Source organism: Rhinoraja longicauda, chromosome 36, assembly GCF_053455715.1.
Source record: "Rhinoraja longicauda isolate Sanriku21f chromosome 36, sRhiLon1.1, whole genome shotgun sequence".
Taxonomy (NCBI): Eukaryota; Metazoa; Chordata; class Chondrichthyes; order Rajiformes; family Arhynchobatidae; genus Rhinoraja; species Rhinoraja longicauda.
Window position 1 is genome coordinate 2,494,382 of NC_135988.1, and position 24,335 is coordinate 2,518,716.

Here is a 24,335-nt window from a genome sequence, read left to right on the forward strand (position 1 = left end):
ATAAAGAACTCATGTGGGCAATTAGAAGGCTCAAAAGGAGCCACAACATTTCTTTGGTGAGTCAGATTAAAGAAGACCCCAAAGGATTTCTTACATACACTTCCTGATTGATGTAAGGGTTATATTCCATAAATACTTACATCAATCAGATTATATGCATGTTGAAATCACTTTAAAACTAGGTAGAAATAAAGAACTGCACATGCTGGTTAATGCACAAAATACACAAAGTGCTGGTGTAAGTCAGTGAGCCAGGCTACATCTCTGGAGAACATGGAGGTGACATTACGGGTTGGACTCTTGTTAAGACTAATTTAGTCTGCTCAGTTATTTTCTGTTATTTCAACTTAAAACTAGGAGCCAGTGGTGCTGGTCAGCTGTCACTTTGTCCACACCCCCCTGCACTGTTGCCTCTTCCACCTTCTACTTCAGAGCAGCTGACATCTTCACATGTCGGCAACTCTGGGGGTGAGGGAGGAGGCGGCGGTGGGAGCAGAACAATTGAGTGGACTCAGTGATGGCCGACTGGAAGAAGCAGTAGATGGTGAGGGGGGGGGGGGGGGGTGGATGCCTACAGTGACTCCGCGTGTCATGTTGGTGGGGGCAGCCCAAAGAAAGCTCTGTCGGCCAGAGGCTACAATATGAGCCTCAACAACAGCCATGTCAACTAGACGGTGCGGCAGCCAGTGAAGGACTCACTGGCGCATCTTGTAGAAGATGACAGCAACTCGGCCAGGGGTTGCTCTCCACCGCCTCCCTCATTCTCGCTTGCCTTCCCAGTGTCATACCGACAGTGGCTGAAGCAAGAGGAACAGCAATCCCATTCAACGCTTTTATAAATATGAAGCTGACGGGAAGCACTTGCCATCCTGCCATTGCAATAGCACAGGTCTTTCAGAAATCAGGACCACCTATTGTAATTTTTTAACGTTAGGCTGAGTTTACGTAACTCATTTGCTACGTAAGTCGGGAAGTGCCAGTATTAAAAACAGGAGGAAACCAGGAAGAAGGTAGGACTGCTCAAGGATCAAGAAGGGAATTTGTGCTTGGAGTCTGGAGATGTACGAGAGGTACTAAGTGAGTACTTTGTATTTGTTGTCATCAAGGAGAAGGAAATGGAGGACAGTGAGATCATTGTGGAGAACACACTTTGAGGCGGCATAGTCGCACAGCACCAGAGGCCCGGATTTGATTCTGACCACGAGTGCTGCCTGTACGGAGTATGTGCGTTCTCCTTGTGACCACATGGGTGTTCTCCGGGTGCTCCGGTTCCCTCCCACATTCCAAAGATATGCAGATTTGGTGGTTATTTGGCTTCTGTAAATTATCCCGAGTGTGTAGGATGGAACTAGTGTATGGATAATCGATGGTCAATGTGGACTTGATGGGCCAAAAGGTCTTTTACATAGAAACATAGAAAATAGGTGCAGAGGTAGGCCATTCGGCCCTTTGAACCAGCACCGCCATTCAGTATTCCGTTCTGGCTTTTTCCCCATATCCCTTGATTACTTTAGCCCTAAGAGCTAAATCTAACTCTCTCTTGAAAATATCCAGTGAACTGTCCTCCACTGCCTTCTGTGGCCGAGAATTCCACAGATTCACAACTCTCTGGGTGAAAAAGTTTTTCTTCATCTCAGTCCTAAATGGCCTACCGCTTATTCTTAAATGGTGACCCCTAGTTCTGGATTCACCTAACATCGGGAACATTTTTCCTGCACCTACCCTGTCCAATCCTCTAAGAATTTTATATGTTTCTATAAGATCCCCTCTCATCCTTCTAAATTCCAGTGAATACAAGCCCAGTCGACCCATTCTTTCATCATATCTCAGTCCCGCCATCCCGGGAATTAACCTGGTGAACCTACGCTGCACTCCCTCAATAGCAATAATGTTCTTCCTCAGACCGAAACTGCACACAATACTCCAGGTGCGGCCTCACCAGGGTCCTGTACAACTGCAGTAGGACCTCCTTGCTCTTAAACTCAAACCCTCTCGTAATGAAGGCCAACATGCCATTTGCTTTCTTCACTGCCTGCTGCAGCTGCATGCTTACTTTCAGTGACTACTGTACAAGCACACCCAGGTCTCATTGCACCTCCCCTTCTCTTAATCTGCACCATTCAGATAATAATCTGCCTTCCTGTTCTTGCCACCAAAGCAGATAACATCACAATTATCCACATTATACTGCATCTGCCATGCATCTGCCCTCTCACTCAATCTATCCATGTCACCCTGCATCCTCTTCACAGTTCACACTGCCACCCAGCTTTGTGGGCATCTGCAAATTTGCTAACGTTATTTTTAATTCCTTCGTCTAAATGATTCATCTATATTGTAAATAGTTGTGGTCCCAGCACCGAGCCTTGCAGCACCCTACAAGTCACTGCCTGCCATTCCGAAAGGGACCCGTTAATTCCGACTCTTTGTTTCCCTGTCTGCCAATCAATTTTCTATGCATGCCAATACCCTACCCCCCAATACCATGTGCTCTATTTTTCCCCACTAATCTCCTGTGTGGGACCTTATCAAAGTCTTTCTGAAAGTCCAGATACACTACATCCACTGGCTTTCCCTTATCCATTTTACTTGTTACATCCTCAAAGAATTCCAGAAGATTAGTCAAGCAAAATTTTCCCTTCGTAAATCCATGCTGACTTGGACTGATCCTGTTACTGCTATCCAATTGTGCCACTATTACATATTTAATAATTGACTCAGAGCATCTTCCCCATCACCGATGTCAAGCTAACTGATCTATAATTCCCTGCTTTCTCTCTCCCTCCTTTCTTAAAAAGTGGGATAACATTAGCGACCCTCCAATCCACAGGAACTGAACCTGTATCTATAGAACATTGGAAAATGATCACAAATGTATCCACGATTTCTAAAGCCACTTCCTTGAGCACCATGGGATGCAGACCATTAGGCCTTGGGGATTTATCAGCCTTCATTCCCATCAGTCTACCCAACACCATTCCCTGACGAATGTGAATTTCCTTCAGTTCCTCCGTAACCCTAGATCCTCTGTCGCTTAGTAAATCTGGGAGATTGTTTGTGCCTTCCTTACTGAAGACAGAACCAAAGTACCTGTTCAACTCGTCTGCCATTTCCTTGTTCCCCATAATAAATTCACCTGTTTCTGTCTTCAAGGGACCGACATTTGTCTTAACTAATCTTTTCCTTTTCACATACCTAAATTCCTTACTATCCTACTTTATATTCTTGGCTAGCTTACCTTCGTACTTCATCTTTTCTCCCCGTATTGCCTTTTTCATTACCTTCTGTTGTTCTTTAAAAGTTTGCCAATCCTCTGGCTTCCCACTCATCTTTTCTATGTTATACGTCTCTTTTAGTTTGAAACTGTCCTTAACATCCCTTGTCAGCCATGGTTGCCTCTTACTTCCCTTAGAATCTTTCCTCCTCTTTGGAATGAAATGATCCTGCATCTTCTTGATTATCCCCAGAAATTCCTGCCATTGCTGTTGCACCGTCATCCCAGCTTGGGTCCCTTTCCAGTCACCTTTGGCCACCTCCTCCCTCATGCCTCCATCGTCCCCTTTGTTCAACTGCAATAAAGACACTTCTGATTTGACCTTCTCCCTCTCAAATTGCAGATTAAAACTTATCATATTATGGTCACTACGTCCTAATGGTTCCTTTACCTTGAGTTCCCTTATCAAATCCAGTTCATTACACAACATTAAATCCAGAATTGCCTTCTCCCTGGTTGGCTCCAGTACAAGCTGCTCTAAGAATCAATCTCGGAGGCACTCCACAAACCCTTTCTTGGAGTATAGTACCAAACTGATTTTCCCAGTCTACCTGCATATTGAAAATCTCCCATAACCACCTTTGAATTACCTTTGTTACATGCCAATTTTAACTCCTGATGCAACTTGCACCCTCTATCCAGGTTACTGTTTGGGGCTGTAGGTAATTCCCATTAGGTTCTTTTTGCCCTGTCAATTTCTCGTTCTATCCACAATGACTCTGCATCTTCTGATTCTATGTCACCCCTCGCAAAGGACTGAATTGAATTCCTTACCAACAGAGCTACCCCGCCCCCTCTGCCCATCCATCTGTCTTTTCGATAGGACGTATAACCCCGCATATTCAGTTTCCAGCTCCGATCCTCTTGCTGCCATGTCTATAATTCCCACATACTTACCAATCTCTAACTGAACCCCAAGCTCATCCACTTTATTTCTTATACTTCGCGCAATCATATATAACACGTTTAATTCGGTATTCACCACCCTCTCACACCTATTTCACCTGTCATTACACTCTTATCCCTTGAACTTTCCGTCCCATTAATTTGGGTGTCTTTTGTAACTTTTCCTGAACTCTCTTTTCCTTTAACTCCATCATTATACTTCCAATTTGTCGACCCCCCCCCCCACTATTTAGTTTAAACCCACCTGTGCAGCAGTAGCAATCCTGCCTGCCAGAATGTTGGTCTCCCTCCCGTTAATAATAGACAATAGACAATAGGTGCAGGAGTAGGCCATTTGGCCCTTCGAGCCAACACTGCCATTCAATGTGATCATGGCTGATCAATCACAATCAGTACCCTGTTCCTGCCTTCTCCCCATACCCCCTGACTCCACTATCTTTAAGAGCTCTATCTAGCTCTCTCTTGAAATCATCCAGAAAATTGGCCTCTACTGCCTTCTGAGGCAGAGAATGCCACAGATTTACAACTCTCTGACTGAAAAAGATTTTCCTCATCTCCATTCTAAATGGCCTACCCCTTATTCTTAAACTGTGGCCCCTGGTTCTGGACTCCCCCAACATTGGGAACATGTTTCCTGCCTCTATTGTGTCCAATCCCTTAATAATCTTATATGTTTCAATAAGATCCCCTCTCATCCTTCTAAATTCCAGCGTATACAAGCCTAGTCGCTCCAGTCTTTCAACATACGACAGTCCCGTCATTCCAGGAATTAATCTAGTGAACCCACGCTGCACGCCCTCAATAGCAAGATTATCCTTCCTCAGATTTGGAGACCAAAACTGCACACAGTAATCCAGGTGCGGTCTCACTAGGGCCCTGTACAACTGCAGAAGGATCTCTTTGCTCCTATACTCAACTCCTCTTGTCATAAAGGCCAACATGCCATAAGCTTTATAAGAAAATAACTGCAGATGCTGGTACAAATCGATTTATTCACAAAATGCTGGAGTAACTCAGCAGGTCAGGCAGCATCTCGGGAGAGAAGGAATAGGTGACGTTTCGGGTCGAGACCCTTCTTCAGACTGATGTCAGGGGGGAGGGACAAAGGAAGGATATAGGTGGAGACAGGAAGATAGATGCCATAAGCTTTCTTCACTGCCTGCTGTACCTGCATGCTAACTTTAAGTGACTGATGAACAAGGACACCCAGATCTCTTTGTACTTCCCCATTTCCTAACTTGACACCATTCAGATAATAATCTGCCTTCCTGTTCTTTCCACCAAAGTGGATAACCTCACATTTATCCACATTAAACTGCATCTGCCATGCATCTGACCACTCACACAACCTGTCCAAGTCACCCTGCATCCTCCTCACAGTTCACACTGCCACCCAGCTTTGTGTCATCCGCAAATTTGCTAAGGTTACTTTTAATCCCTTCATCTAAGTCATTAATGTATATTGTAAATAGCTGCAGTCCCAGCACCGAGCCTTGCGGTACCCCACTAGCCACTCCCTGCCATTCTGAAAGGGACCCGTTAATCCCTACTCTTTGTTTCCTGTCTGCCAACCAATTTTCTATCCATGTCAGCACCCTACTCCCAATACCATGTGCTCTAATCTTGCCCACTAATCTCCTATGTGGGACCTTATCAAAGGCTTTCTGAAAGTCCAGGTACACTACATCCACTGACTCTCCCTTGTCCATTTTCCTAGTTACATCTTCAGAAAATTCCAGAGCAACCCGTCCCTTTTGTACAGGTCACCCCTACCCCAGAAGATATTCCAGTGGTCTATAAATCTAAATCCCTGCCCCCTGCACCAGTTCCTCAGCCACACATTCAGATCCCCTATCTCCCTGTTCCTGCCCTCACCAGCACAAGGTATTATCATATCATCATATCATATCATATATATACAGCCGGAAACAGGCCTTTTCGGCCCACCAAGTCCGTGCCGCCCAGCGATCCCCGTACATTAACATTAAAGCAAACCAGAGATAATCACCCTAGAGGTCCTGCTTTTCAGCCTTCTTCCTAAATCTCTAAACTCACTTTGCAGAACCTCCTTCCTCTTCTTCCCGATTTTGTTTGTGCTTACATGCACAACAACTTCATCTAAGAGAAAGCTGGAAAGGAGGCGATGCAGGACAAATCCTGGTGAATTATAGGTGGAAGATAGAGAAAAAATGCGAGTGTAACTCAGGGGGACAGGCAGCATCTCTGGAAAGAAAGAATGGGTGAAGTTTCAGGTCGAGACCCTTCTTCAGACTGATGTCAGGGGAGAGGGAGATATAGAGATAAGGTGTGTAAGGTGTGAAAACAAAGGGAATGGAGATCAAGGAAAATGTAAATAGATCATTGTTAGCTGGGAGAAGGTAACAACAAAGCAAACAGAGATAAAATGTAGTTGGAGACAGTAAGACTGGGTAGGGGGAGGGATGGAGAGGGAAGGAAAGCAAGGGTTATTTGAAGTTAGAGAAGTCAGTGTTCATACCGCTGGGGTGTAAGCTGCCCAAGCGAAATATGAGATGCTGTTTCTCCAATTTGCGCTGGGTCTCACTCTGACAATGGAGGAGGCCCAGGACAGATCAGTCAGTATAGGAATGGGAGGGGGAGATAAAGTGTTTAGCAACCGGGAGATTAGGTAGGTTTAGGTGGACTGAGCAGAGATGTTCAGCGAAACGATCGCCGAGCCCACTCTTGGTCTCGCTGATATACAGGAGTCCATACCTGGAACAGAGGATACAGTAGATGAGGTTGGAGGAGGTGCAAGTGAATCTCTGCCTCACCTGAAAAGACCGTTGAAGTCCTTGGACAGATTCGAGGGGGGAGTTATAAGGACAGGTGTTGCATCTCCTGCAGTTGCAGGAGTAAGTACCTGGGGAGGGGATGGTTTGGATGTGAAGGATGCAGATACGTATAAGGGGGTATTTTGATATGCAGATGTTTGGGCACAGGCAAAAGATGAAAAATAAAGCTTTCTATTGCTTCCACAGCTGCTGCCTGACCTTATGAATTAATCTAGAACTCTGTTTTTGACTCGATTCCAGCATCTGCAGTTCCTTGTATTTCTATTCTACTACCTCACGATCTAACTTGGGTTTGATCTTATTGTTAAAATGGTGTACATTTTCTCTCCAACCTATGTAGTTGACACATGAATTGGCAGCAACATAATTTATTATCTCTATCTTACAAGTAATCAAATCTCTCTTTAACACTGAGATTTTGGTGGGAAGAATAAGGAGAGGTACAAATGAAATGGCATATCTTAAATGTGTAGGGATATCGATCCCAGAGTCTATGTATAAATATCCAATCTATACTCATCACCATGTTTTTTTTTCCTCATTATACTTAACCATATAACCATATAACCATATAACAACTACAGCACGGAAACAGGCCCGTTCGGCCCTACCAGTCCACGCCGACCACTCTCTCTGACCTAGTCTCATCTACCTGCTCTCAGACCATAACCCTCCAATCCCCTCTCATCCATATACCTATCCAATTTATTCTTAAATAATAAAATCGAGCCTGCCTCCACCACTTCCACCGGAAGCCCATTCCATACAGCCACCACCCTCTGAGTAAAGAAGTTACCCCTCATGTTACCCCTAAACTTTTGTCCCTCAATTCTAAAGTTATGTCCCCTTGTTGGAATCTTCCCCACTCTCAAGGGGAAAAGCCTACCCACGTCAACTCTGTCCGTCCCTCTTAAAATTTAAAAAACCTCAATCAAGTCCCCCCTCAACCTTCTACGCTCCAAAGAATAAAGACCCAACCTGTTCAACCTCTCTCTGTAGCTTAAGTGCTGAAACCCAGGCAACATTCTAGTAAATCTCCTCTGTACCCTCTCCATTTTGTCGACATCCTTCCTATAATTTGGCGACCAGAACTGCACACCATACTCCAGATTCGGCCTCACCAATGCCCTGTACAATTTTAACATTACATCCCAACTTCTATATTCGATGCTCTGATTTATAAAGGCAAGCATACCAAACGCCTTCTTCACCACCCTATCCACATGAGATTCCACCTTCAGGGAACAATGCACAGTTATTCCCAGATCCCTATGTTCCACTGTATTCCTCAATTCCCTACCATTTACCCTGTACATCCTATTTTGATTTGTCCTACCAAAATGCAGCACCTCACACTTATCAGCATTAAACTTCATCTGCCATCTTTCAGCCCACCCTTCCAAAAGGCCCAAGTCTCTCTGTAGACTTTGAAACTCTACTTCATTATTAACTACACCACCTATCTTAGTATCATCTGCATATTTACTAATCCAATTTGCCACACCATCATCCAGATCATTAATGTAAATGACAAACAACAGTGGACCCAACACAGATCCTTCGGGTACTCCACTAGACACTGGCCTCCAACCTGACGTACAGTTGTCAACCATTACCCTCTGGTATCTCCCATTCAGCCATTGTTGAATCCATCTTGCAACCTCACTATTAATACCCAACGATTTAACCTTCTTAATCAACCTTCCATGTGGAACCTTGTCACAGGGGGGGGGGGCGTGTCCAATGTCTGGCTGAGTAGACATAACTTTTCAGCACTCCCGAAAACAAAGCCCTAAATTACCAAAAAAAGACGCACTAAAAGAATTCAAGTACTTTAATTTAAAGTTAAAAGTATACAGAACGTACCGATGACTCCCAAGAAAGAAAAGAAGGGAGCACAGCTGCCACAGAAGCAAAGAAATCCACCAAAGGAATCAAGAAAAAAAATCGAAGGTCGGCCTACAGCCCCGACGGAGCAGGGGCCTGGATTTGAGGAGCCCTCAGCAGGCGGAGAGGCATGGCCCTCTGTTGGCCGAGAGGCTGAAGTTTCGGAAACGAGTGACGAGGAGGGAACTAGCAGTGGAAGTGGAAACAAGGAAGAAGGAGATCAAGAAGATTCAGAGATTAAAATTAAAGCGATGCTTGAAGAAATTATTAACAGGCTCAAGAAAATTGAAGGAGATCACAAAGTGATGGAAAATGAAGTGAAAGCATTGAGGAGAGATAATAAGGAACTGCATAAGGACAATATGGAAATATATAAGACTTTGAAAAAAATGGAGGAGAATTTTCAAACTGTGATAAACAGAGTGGATAATATAGAAATGGAAAATGAAATGTTAAAATCTAGAGTGGAAAAAAATGAAGATAGTATTACTGCTGCAACAATTGAAAGCAAAAAGATCGTGGAGAAGTTGGACGCCTTGGAAAACTACAGCAGGAGAAATAATGTTTAAATTGTTGGCTTGCCAGAGGGAGTTGAGGGGGAAGACCCAATCAATTTTTTTCAAGATTGGATAGTGACTAGTCTGGGAATAGATAAACAAGGACCGATGGAAATAGAAAGCGCACATAGGGCTCTAAGACCGAAACCTTCGACTAATCAAAAGCCAAGATCTGTGTTGATTAAATTCTTAAGATACCAAGATAGAGAATTGGTCCTCAAATCAGTCGGGATGAATATAAGACAGGGAAAACCAATAGAGTATGAAGGTACAAAAATAAATTTTTACCCAGATATTAGTAATGTCTTGTTGAGCAGGAAAAAAGAATTTAATAAGGCAAAAAATATTTTATGGAAGAAAGGTTATAAGTTCATTTTACTGCATCCTGCTACTTTGAAGATCATGATCAACATTGGAGAAAATAAATTTTTCAAAGACTTTGTCAGAGCACAAGATTTTGCTGAAGAATTGCCATCGAGAATTGATTAAGAAGATCCATGAATGAATGATTATTAACAAGATCTGTATACTATAGAGGGGATCAATTGTATTAAGGATAGTTAATCTTTAGAAGTACTTGAAATATCGGGGGGGGTTGGAGAATATGCATGCTCTACCATAATCATGGGCACAAGTGTGGTGTGGACCACACCTCGTATAATAGAGGGGGGTAATGTTGTTAATCTATTTATTAACAACATTAGAGGGAGGGTTTACTTTTCTATCTTTCTTTTTTCTTTTCTGTTTTTGTACCTAGACGATGGAAGGGAGTACACTGAAATACGGCACAACGTAAATATTGGAAGAGGTATCAAGGTAAGGAAGAAGGGAAAAAAAATAAAATAATAATGAATGGATAATAAATTAAATTTTCTAAGTTATAATGTGAATGGGTTAAATGGACCGATAAAAAGTAAGAGAATTTTAACACAGATGAAAAAATTGGAAGTGGATATAGCTTTCTTACAGGAACTTCTGACTTTTAGGAACACACTGTCTTCCGTACTTTGAACAACTTACAATTTGTATTCAATGTTAGCTTAATTCCAACCCTGAGATTTTTAAATGTTTTCCCCTGAGAGCTTGGGTTTCCTCCCATACCCAAAGGTGTCTGGCCTGGTAGATTATTTGGCCTGACCTAAGTGGGAGAATCTATGACGAGTTGATGGAAATGTAAGGAGAATTAAAAAAAGCAATAAATGTAAGATAGCCGCAAAATGAATGTTTGATAGTTGTTGCAGATTTAGTGAGCCAAAGGGCCTGTTTCCATATTGAATGTCTCTAAGACTTTTGATAGTAATGGATTTCAAATGTGACAGAGGAATAGTCAGCTAGATGGTGTATGAAATTCAATGTTGAGAAACAGGAAGTGTTGCACAATAATAGGAAGCACGAGAAGGGGCAATCCCAAAGAGTACAATTCTAGAAGATGAACAAGAATGGATGGACCCATGTCTATATGTAGAAATGACAGGGCAAGTGTGAGAAGTTGTTAAAATGCCCACAGTACTTGGCATTTCTAAATAAAGACATGGAGTACAAGTACAAGGAAGTGACAATGAATCTTTTCAGGGTCATACTGATGAGAGCAAGCTTTTCAACCCACTTGTCCATGCAGATCCATGCCCATCTTAGCAAGTCCCATTTACCCTCTCCCTTGTACACACTTCGATAAAGTTAAAATCCCCTTTATGACAACCCTATTATTCCTGCAACTCCTCACAATCTCCATGAATATTTGTTCCTCTAATTTCCACAGTTTCTTGTGGGCCGATATACACTCCCAACTAGTTGATCGTCCCCGTTTCGCAGATCCACCCACGTTGCTTAACTGGATAATCCCGCAGTGATTTCATCTCAGACGACTGCTGCGGTGTTCACTTTCATCAAAAACAAAAATTTCTTTCCTCTCTTTTCTACACCTCTACGTCAGCTGTAGCTCCTGTATCCTAAAACATTAAGTTGCCATTCCTGTCCCTTTCTTAGCCATGATTCCGTAATGGCTATGATATCCCTGTCTCATGTTTCTGTACGTGCTCCAATTTCATCCGATTTACCTGTAAGAGTCTTGTATTGAAATAAATGCATGTTAATCCAATGGTCTTTCCTTGCTCCCTGCCATGCTCCTGGCTGCCTTGTATAATGAACATTCTGAAGCTAACCTGTATCAGATTCCACACCAAGCTTTGGATCCCACTTCACTGCCAATCGAGATTAAACCATTCCAAGTGATACCAACAAAACTGCCCATTAGGATATTGGTCCCTTTTGGTGGGGGAGGGTAGTGGGAGAAATGAGTGTGCTTCCTGCTGGGGCACAGGGTAGACAGATAGGAAAAAGGGGTGTGGTGGGTGTTATTTAAAATTGTAGCTAAGAATGGAACAAAAACTAAAATCTTCATGTGCTGGAAATCATAAACAGAAACGGAAAATACTGGTAAAACTCAGCACCTGTGGAAAGAGAAAAAGTCAACGTTTGAGGTTGATGCCCAGTCAACAGAATCAGTAACGAGAGAGATGCAAGGTTGTTTTCAGAGGAGGTGAGGGAAGGATGTATAAAGCAAAGACAATGACTGCGATGTGATTAATTGAAATGGCTTCATGGCTATTGTTACCAGCACTATAAGTCTCTGGGTCTAGGTAATGAATAGTCAATGTTGTGGTCAGGCCAGAACTAATGAGATAGAAAATAAAATTAACTTGACATGACCAAAAATATGAAAATTGAATATTCTGGACAATCTATGCAGGATAAGCAGATTCTGTGGATCCATGGTTAACTTTCCAGATGAGGGACATACATCAATCATCACTCAGAGAGAAATATGAAGCATGCCACATTATACATCACACCATTCACCTGGCACTGAACCCGAAGTTGCAAATGAGGCATTTTGAATATGTGCCTGGAATAGAACTTGGATCCCAAATCTTCTGACAGAGAGCACAGTGTGCTATGGAAATATGTACGTCAGCTGACCAATATTTTACAGATAAATGAAGGATAAGCGCAGCAAACACTACTATACCGGGTGTTTCCTGCCAGCTCAACAGCAAAACATATTTTGCAGAGATATGCTGTGCTGTGCCCCTGCAGAATGTGGCCAGTACTTTTTACATGCAATGTTTAAAATATCAGGGGCAATGCTCAGTCACCGTTTCATAAGACCTTTCCTGATTGTGTGTAATGAACACAAGATACTCCTTATGAATATTAAGCATGATCATTTTTGCAAGAGAGTGTGTTATTAGAATACATATATTAAGATTCATCGCCAACTGCCTCAAGTCCTCGTGAAGGCCAATCATGGCCTTTGTTTTGAAGGAGTTCTAAATGTCAACGGTTGGATAAAATCCACTGAAGTGGTAAATTAGGACTTACCAGTTTTAGGATCCCCGAAAAGTTAATCTGCAAGTCGAATCAGTAGTAAACAAGACAAATGCATTGGTAGCATTTATTTTGAAAGGACTAGAATATAAAAACAGGGATGTAATGCTGTGGTTTTACAAGGCACAGGTCTGACTGCATTTGGAGTATTGTGAGCAGTTTGGGGCCCCATATCTGAGGAAGAATGTGCTGGCTTTGGAGAAGGTCCAGAGGAGGTTTATACGAATGATCCCAGGAATGATTGGGTTAACATATGATGAGAGTTTGACAGCACTGGGCCTGTACTTGCTGTCTTGGAGTTTAGAAGGATGAAGGAGGACCTCATTGAAACTTACCGAATAGTGAAAAGCCTGGGTAGAGTGGATGTGGAGAGTATGTTTCCACTAGTGGGATAGTCGAGGACCAGAGGCTGTAGCCTCAGAAAAAATGGACTTACTTGGGAAAGGTGATGAGGAGGAATTTCTTTAGTCAATGAGTGGTGAATCTGTGGAATTAATTGCCATAGAAGGTTGTGAAGGACGTCAACGGATATTTTTAAGGTGGAGATTGACAGATTCTCAATTATTACGGGTGTCAGGGTTTATGGGGAGAGGTAGGAGAATGGGCTTGAGAGGGAAAGATAGATCAGCCACGATTAAATGACAGAGTAGACTTGATGTGCCGAATGGCCAAATTTTGCTCCGATAAATTGCGGGAGGCCTGGTTGAGTCATCCTTAAATACAGCAGAGGTGCCAGAAGACTGGAGGGTGGTAAATGTTGTACCGCTTTTCAAGAAGGGCTGCAGGGAAAATGCTGGGAACTATAGGCCGTTGAGCTTAACATCTGCAGTTGGTAAGTTACTGGAGAGTATTCTGAGGGATAGGATATAAAGGCATTTGGATGGGCAAGGGCTGGTTTGGTTGTTTTTTTCAGCATGGTTTTGTGCATGGGAGGTCGTGTCTCACAAATCTGATTGATTTCTTTGAAGACGTAACCAAAAAGGTTGATGAGAGCAGAGCTGTAGATGTTATGTGCATGGACTTCAGTAAGGCATTTGACAAGGTTCGACATGGTAGGCTGCTCTGGAAGTTCAGATCGCATGGGATCCAAGGAGAGATAGCTGAATGGATAGCAAATTGGCTCCATGGAAGGAAGCAGAGGGGAATGGTGGAAGGTTGCTTCTCAGACTGGATGCATGTGACTAGTGGTGTAATGTAATCTGCAAATTTACTCACCATACCTTGTTGGTTCACCATCTAAATTGTTGATTCAAACCACAAACAGCAGTGGATCTAGCACCAATCCTTGAGGCACACCATTAATCAGAGACCTCAAGTCCAAAAAACAATGTTCCACCATCACCCTCTGCTTCCATCCATGAAGCCAATTTTCTATCCAGGACACTAGCTATCCTTGGATTCCATGCGATCTAACCTTCCAGAACAGCCTACCATGCGGAACCTTGTCAAATGCCTTGTTGAAATCCATGCAGAAAACGTCTACACCTCTGCCATCAACCTTTTTGGTTACATCTACAAAAAACTCAGATTTAAGACAATCCCCCACGTAGAAATCCGTGCTGACTATCCCAATCAGCCCTTCTCAATCTAAATGCATGTATATGTTATTCCTCAGTATACTCTCCAGTAACTTTGGTTCTTGAGGGGCCTTATTCTTTCTCTCTTTACTCCTTTTTTCTCAATGTACATATAAAATCTATTTAGATTATCCTTAATATTATCTGTCAGCCCTATCTCCTGCTCCCTTTGTGCCCTCCTGATTTCGTGCGTGCTCTGCGGTTCATAAAACTCCTCCAAGGTACACTTGATCCCAGCTGCCTATATTTTCCCATGCTTACTTCTTGACTGGAGCCTCAATTTCTCTCTTCATCCAACTTCTCATGCCCACCTGCCTTGACATTCACAGGAACATGCATGGCCTAAAGACTTTAGTGGCATCCAGTGCCATGCAGTAGTGGGAGTAGGAATAGGAAGATCGGATAAATGAATGTGGCTGAGGAGTTGGTTCAGGGAGCAAGATTTCAGAATTCTGGACCATTTGGGATCTCTTCTGGAGAAGAGGGGACCTGTACAAGAGGGATGGGTTGCACCTGAACTGGAAGGGAACAAATATCCAGGTAAGTAGGTTGGCTAGTACTATACGGATGGGTTTAAACTAAATAGGGTGACCCACAGAGGTCACCTGCACTCCCTGTCTATTTCCTTTCCTCATGCTCACCCACCTTCTCTCTTCCTGGACCATGGGCATGATGACTTCACTGTACATCTTATCAAACAATCTCTCATTCTCCTGGATAGTCCTAACGTCATCAAGATGCAGGTCTTGCTTCCTAATAGAGTCCTTAACAAGCTGTACCTGGACACAATAACTACAGGTATAACCTTCAGGGACACTAGCAGTTTTCCCACCTTCCTACATCCTGATTGAAGAGTATTGTACCAATTTACCTGCCACCAACACAGCATCATCCAAGAAAGAAAAAAATAATCACAAGACTCACACTCAAGTGCAGACTGTACTTTTCCACTTAGTCACCTTGCCCCCCCCACACACACAGCGCTTGCCCCTCTCCCCCACACAGCACCTGACCCACCACACCGCACTCCCTCTAGCAGTTGACACACAGCCCTTCCCATTAATGCACAATATTTTATTTAGGGTAGGGAAATCAATAACCATATGACAAAGGTTTAAGGTGACAGGGGATAATATATCAGAAATCCGAGGGGCAACTTTTTTACTCAGAGAATGATGGGTTTTCTGGTATGAGCTGCCAGAGGAGATACAGTAGCTGTGGCAGGTACAATAACAGCTTTTAAAAGACACATGGGCAGATACATGGAAGGAAAGATTCAGAGCGATATGGGTCAAATGTGTGGAAATGAGACTAGCTTAGATGGGGCAATTTGGTGAGCGTGGACAATTGGGGCTTTCGAGCCTGTTTCCATGCTGTATGACTCTAGCACAGATGGATAACGCCCCATGTGTTGCTGCAAATCAAGATGCGAGCGCAAGGTATTAGAGGAACTGATACTAGCATGGATAGCAGATTGGCCGAATGGCAGAAGGCAAAGAGAGGGAATGAAGGGGACTTTTTGTGATTTGCGACTGTGACTAGTGGTAGTCCGTAGGGGTCGGTGTTGGGGCCGCTACTCTTCACATTGTTTTGTCAATGATTTGGATGAGGAAATTGATGGATATGTGGCCGTTTGCAGATGATACAAAGCTAGGTGGAGGAGCAGGTAATGTCGAGGAAGCAGGGTGTCTGCAGAAGGACTTGGACAGGTTGGAAGAGGTGGCAGATGGAATACAGCGGAACAAAATGTACAGTCATGCACTTTGATAGTAGGTCTAAAAGCGTAGAATATTTCGTAAATAGGGAGAGGATTCAGAAATCTGAGGTGCAAAGGGATTTGGGAGTGCTGGTGGAGGGTTCCCAAAAGATAAATTTGCAAGTTAAATCAGTAGTAAGGAAGGCAAATATGTTAGCAATAATATTTTTGAGAGGACTAGAATATAAAAGCTGGGATGCATTGCTGGCTTTATCGGATGCCAGTCAGACTGCATTTGGAGTTTTGTGGACAGTTTTGGTCCACATATCTGAGGAGGGATTTGCTAGCATTGGAGAGGTCAGACTCATCATGCAACGGTGAAAGCAACAGGTGTCCTAAATTTTCTGAGACCTAACTTTTATCATTGTTCAACTTCTATCAAGGAAAAGTTATACTTCACCCTTGTTAGACCACATTTGGACTACGCAGTTGCAGCATGGGACCCATACACAATTAAAAACATTTCTTCCATCGATCGTGTCCAAAGACAGGCAGCTCGTTTTGTTACAAATACCTATGAGAGAGAAGCGAGTGTTACCGAACTTCTAAATTCATTGGGGTGGAACACTCTCCAAGACAGACGTAAAGCCCACCGTTTGACCTGTTTTTACAAAATGTTAAATGGTCAGCTCGACATAGATTACCACATCTACACCAAACCCAAACCTATCAGGAGTAGACGAGGGTATTCAATTCAATTTGAGATACCAGCTATCAAGACAGATGTGTTTAACAATTCATTCTTCCCTCGCACAATTAAAGCATGGAATAGTCTTCACCCTACTATAGTTATTCAACCAGACGCAACTAAATTTAAGGCAGCTCTTCTCCAAGAAGCCCTTCTTGCTTAAGTCCATACTCCGCCACCTCCAGTTTAAATTCCATTTGGAATATTTTGGAGGACCAAGAACCAAGAACCAAGAGGGCCCAGAAGAGATTGACGAGAATGATCCCAAGGAGGAGTGGGTTATCCTATGAGGAGCCTTTGAGGGCTTTGGGCCTGTACTTGTGTGTGTTTAGAAGGATGAATGGGAATCCCATTGAAACCTACTGAATAATGAAAGGACTAGATAGAGTGGATGTGGAGAGGATGTTTGCAGTAGGGGGGAAATCAACGACCAGAGGGCACAGCCTCAGAATAAAAGGACATAATTTTAGAATGAAGATGAGGAGGATATTATTTTGCCAGTGGTTAGTTTATCTGTGGAATTCATTGCCACGGATGACTGTGGAGGCCAAGGCATTGGGTATTTTTAAAGAATGATTGAAAGGTTATTAATGAACAAGGGTGTCAAATGTTAGCAAGAAGGTGGGAGAATGGGGTTGAGAGGGAAAGATCAACCATGATTGAATTGTGGAATAGAATCGATGGGCCAAATGGCCTAATTCTGCTCCTATGATTTATGACCATAAAAACATGAGAGTATGAAATATCTTTGTTCCCTTCTGCATTGGAGACTCTAATACAGGACACAATAGAAATGAATTAAAACTGCATTCAGCATGGTATGGTATTTTCAGGCTGCTGCTGAGAGTGGGGGTGGGCAGGGTGCTCTGAACTGTTTGCAAATTGCCAAAGCACCTGGTGGTGGGACGATGGAAATAAGAAGAGCACCCACATGGTCTGGATCGCACTGTGGGCAATGGGATAAGCCATCTTCTCTCTGACGGTGAGCTTCTTCAACTGTATGCTTCTTGGTTGCAGGTGACTCGTTTCCCTTCCAGATTCAATGAGGCCGTTGGTTTTTCAAGAGAAGGCGGAAGAAAGAAAATAGAACCGATGAAACCATTTATGGGCAGGTTCTTTCTCATTGGTGCATTAGAGCAGACTGCAGTTCACGCCTTACTTCGGTCAAAACCTATTGGTTGTTTGGAGAGAAACATCAGTTACTATGAAAACAGTTATCAAAGAATTAACCCTCAGATACGTGAGTGTGTCAGAAGATTTTGGAGAGACCATTCTATGCCCGTAGTGGGGATTCAGTTGAAGTTCTGGTGTCATCGCTGCAATTGGCCGTTGGGAGAATGCTGCCGTCCTTCTTGATGTTGATTGTAGTGCAGATTTGGAACTGTGAGTCCATTGAGAATGTTGAAAGTATTCGGTGATCAATTAACGTGATATTATTATACTCTATATCCCCGTGTCTGTATAGCTACGTAATTGAACGTTGTGGTGTCTGGAGTGTGGGTAGTAGAATCCCCCCCCCCCCCGCTGAATGGAGACGTAAGGGCCCGCAGATGCTGCTTTACGAAAGAAGACACAATTTGCTGGAATAACACAGCGGGACCGGCAGCTTCTCTGGCGAACTTGGATCGATAACCTTTCGGGTCGGGATCCTTCTTCAAACTGTTGCTGTCTGATCCGTTGAGTTACTCCAGCACTTTGTGGCTTATCTCTAAATGTTGTGATGAAAAAATAGTGATCTATTAAATTGATGAAAAATATCTGTGCAATTTCCACCTGTCCAGATTATATAATGGAGCAGATGAATGAGCAGAGTGAATGAGAAAATGTGCTCATTTACTTCAAATTTATAACGGGAGAAGTGGACTATTCAAGTGTGGTATTTATTTTTATAATTAATTAGTTGTTTTCTAATGTTTGCTAATTGAGCCCTTGGGTAACGCGTTGTGTATTCAGTCGGAGTAGTGTGTGTTGGATAATTTCGCCAAGATTAACACATTTAACTTCCCATTCCGATTTTGGTCAAACAGATTTGAACGTTAAATTTCATCCACGGGAATTTTCTTCCGTCACTGATCAGTCAACCCGCAAGACGCGGGTCTTGTGTACCGCAATTCAGAAAGCGATTATTAATCTGAATTCATCAGAGGTATCGGGCGGTCACTGTTGGGACAGAGTACATCGGAGTCCGGAGAGTATAAACTCCGTGAGGGTGAACAGCATCCAAAGCTGCAGCTGTTGCTGACTGAAGCCGCGCACAAATACCTGTCGCTGATCGTGATCAGTTGCAGCTTTTATTATCCACCATGTCATAGAGTGAGCGGAGCAAATGTTTAAAATGCAGTTAGTATCGTGTTGTTGGAAAGCGTTTATTAATTTTTCATCATTAAAATTCATCCCGATGCAGAATGAACACTGCTAAAATTAACATTAATTTTGTCATTGATCTTAAACACTCACTTCGATGGACATTGACACCGACATTGCCACAGTGGTGGAGTTTAATTTGCTTTCAATTATCTTCAAACGTGTAATATTTAAACTGAGTTTTCAGTTTGCCCCTATGATGATAATAATAATAATAATAATACATTTAATTTATATAGCGCTTTTCTGGAAACTCAAAGACGCTTTATAGAGTAAATAAAACATAAAAATAAATAAATAAACGAAAGATTTATCCAGACGGATAAATGTGGGTCCGGCGATAAGCAGCAACACATTTTTCTCCGGGCATTTTTGCATTCTCCATTCTGTTTATGTGGAGAATCGCAGTTAGTAACATGTTGCAAACTTCTTTAAATTGCTTTTCACTTGTTCGATTCAGCTTAAAAGTTCAGTGCAGATTTCCGTGACAATTTTCAGCTTGATGTTTTATCTCCTTCATCTACCCCGTATAATGAAAGAGAGAGAGACAGATGTGTAAACAGAACCTTCGTCGGGGCAGCAGCTTCTGAGGAAAGAAAAACAGTTTACGTTGGGACTGATGGACAGAATGTGTGGAAATAAAAGCAGAACACTAATCACCTGTTTCTTTTTCTACGGGTGCTGCCTACTCTGAGTGTTTCAGAGTTTTACCTCTGTTTTGAAGATTTCTCCCATTTGCTGCTTTCTAGATAAATTCAGGCATATATTCAGCTGTTGTTTCTCAATCCCCGTCCCTCTCGTTGACACTTCTATTTAATGCCACGTTCAATCGATCGTATAGTTTGTCAATGTTCACGTTTTGGTTAAGATTTATTTTATAAACTCCATCAGAGGGAAATGCGCATTGCCTGGCAGAGTAGACTTTCGGCAAACTTTACAATTTCTTTCCTTTGAAATCGATTCCCCCAATTTGAATTTTCTGCAGAATATTCAGTAGCGTTTAATGAAATACCGATACTTTCTTCAGTGTGCTTCGACCTGCTCCAACGTCCTGCCTTTTCTATGAACGGCTAACTTCAGTTTATCTGTTTGATTGTATTTATAGATGTCGGTCAGAAAATATTTATCTCCGAATGGAGACACGAGGGCCTGCAGATGGTGGTTTACACAAGATTAACACATTTAACTTCCCATTCAGATTTTTGTCAAACAGATTTAAATGTGAAATTGCATTCACGGGACTTTTCTTCAACCACATATCAGCCAACCCGCAAGCCACTGGTCTTGCGTACTGCCATTCTAAACAGATTATTAATCTAAATTTATCAGAGGTAGAGGGCAGTTACTGTTGGGACAGAGTACATCGGAATCCGGAGAGTATAAACTCCTGAGGTGAGCAGCGTCCAAAGCTGCAGCTGTTGCCGACTGAAGCCGCACACAGATTCCTATCGCTGAAAGTGATCAGTTGCAGCTTTTTTAATCCACCATGTCATACTGTGAACTGAGCTACTAACTACTATAAATGTAGTTACTACTATAAATGTAGTAATAAACTAATTACTATAAATGTAGTTAGCATCGTGTTGTTGGAAAGGTTTTATTAATTTTCTATCATTAAATATCATCCTGATGTAGAATGAACACTGTTAAAATTAGCATTAATTTAGTAATTGAACACTCACTTCGATGGACATTGAAGCTGACATTTTCACACAATGGTGGAGTTTAATTTTCTGTCAATGATCTTCAAATGCGTCACATTATATATTAACGGATTTTTCAGTTTGCCACTACGTGTATCCGGCTATTAGTGGCGACACATTTATTTCTCGGGGCATTTTTGCATTCTCCATGGTGTTTAGGTGAGATGTTGCAATTTTTATTTTGGTTAAAAGTTCAATGCAGATTTCCGTAACAAATTTCACCTTGATATTTTATCTCCTTTATATACCTCGTGTTAAATGCATAATGAGAGAGAGAGAGAGGGGTGTAAACAGAACCTTCGGCGGGGCAGCAGCTTCTGAGGAAAGTAAAACAGTTTACGTTGGGACTGATGTACAGAATTTGTGGAAAGAAAAGCAGAACACAATTCACCTCTGTTTCTCTTTCCACGGATGCTACCTTCTCTGTTGAGTGTTTCAGAGTTTTACCTCTTTGTTTTGAAGATTTATCTCATTTGAAGCTTTAGAGATAAATTCAGGCATATATTCAGCTGTTGTTTCTCCATCCCCATCCACCTCATTGCCTGAAGAAGGGTCTCGACCCGAAACGTCACCTATTCCTTCTCTCCAGAGATGCTGCCTGTCCCGCTGAGTTACTCCAGCTGTTTGTGTCTATCTTCACCTCCTTGACACTTCTATTTAGTACCATGTTCAGTCGATCGTACAGTTTCTCAGTGTTCACGGTTTTGGTTGTGATTTATTTTATAAACTCAATCAAAAAGAAAGCGTTAGCGGGAGACGGGGCCGGGGAAGTGAGTGAAGGAGCGGCGCAGATCTCGCAGGCTCTGGGAGAGAGGGAGAGGGGAGAGAGAGGGAGGGAGGGAGCAGCACCCGCAAGTGGCGCCCTGACCCTTCCCGCTCTCACCCGCTGCTCCCTCTATCCCGACTCTCTTCACCCCTCCAACTCTCTCCCCCTCTCTCTCTCCCCTCTCTCTCCCCTACTCTCTCTCTCGCCCTACTCTCTCGCCCCTCCACTCTCTTTCTCCCCCTACTCTCTCCCCCACTCTCTCCCCCCCACTTTCTCTCCCCCCCCATTCTCTCTTCCCCCCCCCCCCCCCATTCTCTCTCCCCCCCCCCCCCCACTTTCTCTTCCCCTCCCTCTCTCTCCTCTCTCTCTCCGCCAGTGGTGGTCACTGTATTTTTTCTGTTTTAAAAATAATTGTATACCTACGGTATATATATATCCCAATATTTCAAGCTCTTTTTAATAATTGAATATTATTTACTTGTTGCCATATAAACCTAATGTAAACTAACCTAATCCAACCTAACCTAGTTTAACCTTTCCTAATCTAATTTAACGTTACCTAGTCTAAAAAAATTTTTTTAGTTCATTAAATTTATAAAACTCACACTTCTTTATTTTTTTCCTACGGCCCGCAAAAATGTGCCAAATATATAATGTGGCCCCCATGCTGAAAGGTTTAGAGGCCCCTGTTTTAGAGGAACGTGGGCAAAATGTGGGCAAATTGAACTTGCTTAGATGGGACAATCTGGTCGGCATGGACCAAATTTACCACATCGGTAAATTGTGCCCATATGTCTGTAGATCTAAAATTAAATTTCATTGCAAAAAAGACACGATAGGATTTTCGGACTGCTAATACTCTTTTACAGGAACATCGAAAAAAGCAGATGGGAAGGTGAAACAACGCTTCTGTAACGGTTCTGAACATTGCCCCTCATTATTTTTTCTGTGTTCGGCACATCTGACAGTTTAAAAAACTCTCTTGACAGAGCTCCTGACAGTAGCGTTCATACTGTCGGGACATTTTCCGGTGATGGTTTCATTAATGAGGTGCCCGTCTCCCCATTCGCTCCCACATCCCAACCCCATCACACAGCCAAATCTCATTCTTTATTTCTCATTTCAGGCCGCCCTGGGGATGGTCAGGCGGACCCTTCAGGTAACCTCGCTTAACTTTCAGTGCGTTAAGAGTGCGGCTACTGACAGATTGTTACTGATGACCTTTAATGCTACTTGCGAGGTGACTGCCGTCTACAGACGGAGTGATGATCAGTAATTTATTTATTCACAAAATGCTGGAGTAACTCAGCAGGTCAGGCAGTAATGTCCCTGAAGCGCGCAGTGTGGGGGATCGACTCTGTTGACATTGTTCCCGGTTCCAGGCATGTTCCCACTGCTCACCCCACCTTTGAGCGCCGAGACACGTGTCGCGTGGAGACCCAGTCCGGATCTTTCACCTTTGGCGTCCAACTCCAGGAATGCCTTCAAACCTCGTACACGTTTTGGGTCCCACTGCCCGTCACATGAGCTTTGAGTCCAGCGGGGCACTGACCCGCGCAGCTCATCAGCCGCTCTCCCGAGAATGAAAACGAACCTGCCGCTGACCTTGGAGACACAAGGAACTGTAGATGCTAGTTTTTTTTTTAAACACAAAGTGTAATAACTCGGCGGGACAGGCAGCATCTCAGGAGAACATGGGTGGGTGCCCGCTGAGTTACTCCAGCACTTTGTGTCCGGAGCTCATCCTGTCTCCCGGGCGCCGCCATCTCCCCGGGAATGACCGGGTGAACCTGGTTCTCCGGACGGTTAGCAGCTTACTGCATACTGTTCACATTGTTAACCGTCCATTCGGGGTCTGCCGCAGCCTACCGCTCCCGTTGATTATTCCGTGGTACATGTGGACTTTGAATGGTTGGAGCTCGGGGTGGCTGGGAGCGTAGTGTGTGACTGACCCGCGGCTCAAACCGGCGGTCACGTTTGTTCTTCTGTTTTATGATTTTTTCTTTCAGAAACCGTGAAGTTGAGGCTGGTGAACGGGGGCAGTCCATGCGCCGGGAGAGTGGAGGTTTACTACAAATGGAACTGGCGGACTGTGTATGAGAGGGGCTGGGACCTGCAGGACGCGGCTGTGGTGTGTCGGGAGCTGGGCTGCGGCGCCGCGGTGGGAGCCCCGGGCGGAGCTCACTTTGGACCGGGGTCCGGACCCGTCGTGACGTATAATGTTCGGTGCAGCGGGAGCGAGGCCGCTCTGCGGGAGTGTGGATCGGAGAAATGGCGGGACTATAGCTCCCCACACTCCAACGATGCCGGCGTTATCTGCGAAGGTAAACATCAGCATTTTCTCTCTTCGTTCCGCGGTTGGTGACTTTCCGCGATGCCCCGGGAGTACATTATTCGGACTGACCGCCCGCGGCGAGTGGTGTGAAATTAAATCCAGTGTCTGTCGGTTTTATCCCTTTGCGATTGGAATCAAATTTCAGTTCTGGACATCACACTGGTTTTAATTAAACACGCACAACCGGGAACATTAAATACTCTCACCCGGTACAATTACCGGGGCCAAGAAACACCGAGCGGTGCCTGTTCCAGGCAAGTCCCAGGCTGTTACTGGCCTCCAGACGTCTCCTTCCTTGGACGCCACGCCACTCTCTTCACTC

At 43.6% G+C, this 24,335-nt stretch overlaps 1 protein-coding gene across 1 annotated transcript in view; it reads left to right on the plus strand.

The window, feature by feature from the left end:
- Positions 1–24,335, plus strand: part of LOC144610257 (scavenger receptor cysteine-rich type 1 protein M130-like) — a 73,202-nt gene that overhangs the window by 12,452 nt on the left and 36,415 nt on the right. The window contains exons 2-6 of the mRNA XM_078428846.1: positions 14,884–14,941; positions 17,863–18,085; positions 18,873–18,991; positions 22,805–22,940; positions 23,688–24,002. Coding sequence (XP_078284972.1) covers positions 14,884–14,941; positions 17,863–18,085; positions 18,873–18,991; positions 22,805–22,940; positions 23,688–24,002 — 851 coding nt within the window. The remainder of the gene's footprint in view (positions 1–14,883; positions 14,942–17,862; positions 18,086–18,872; positions 18,992–22,804; positions 22,941–23,687; positions 24,003–24,335) is intronic.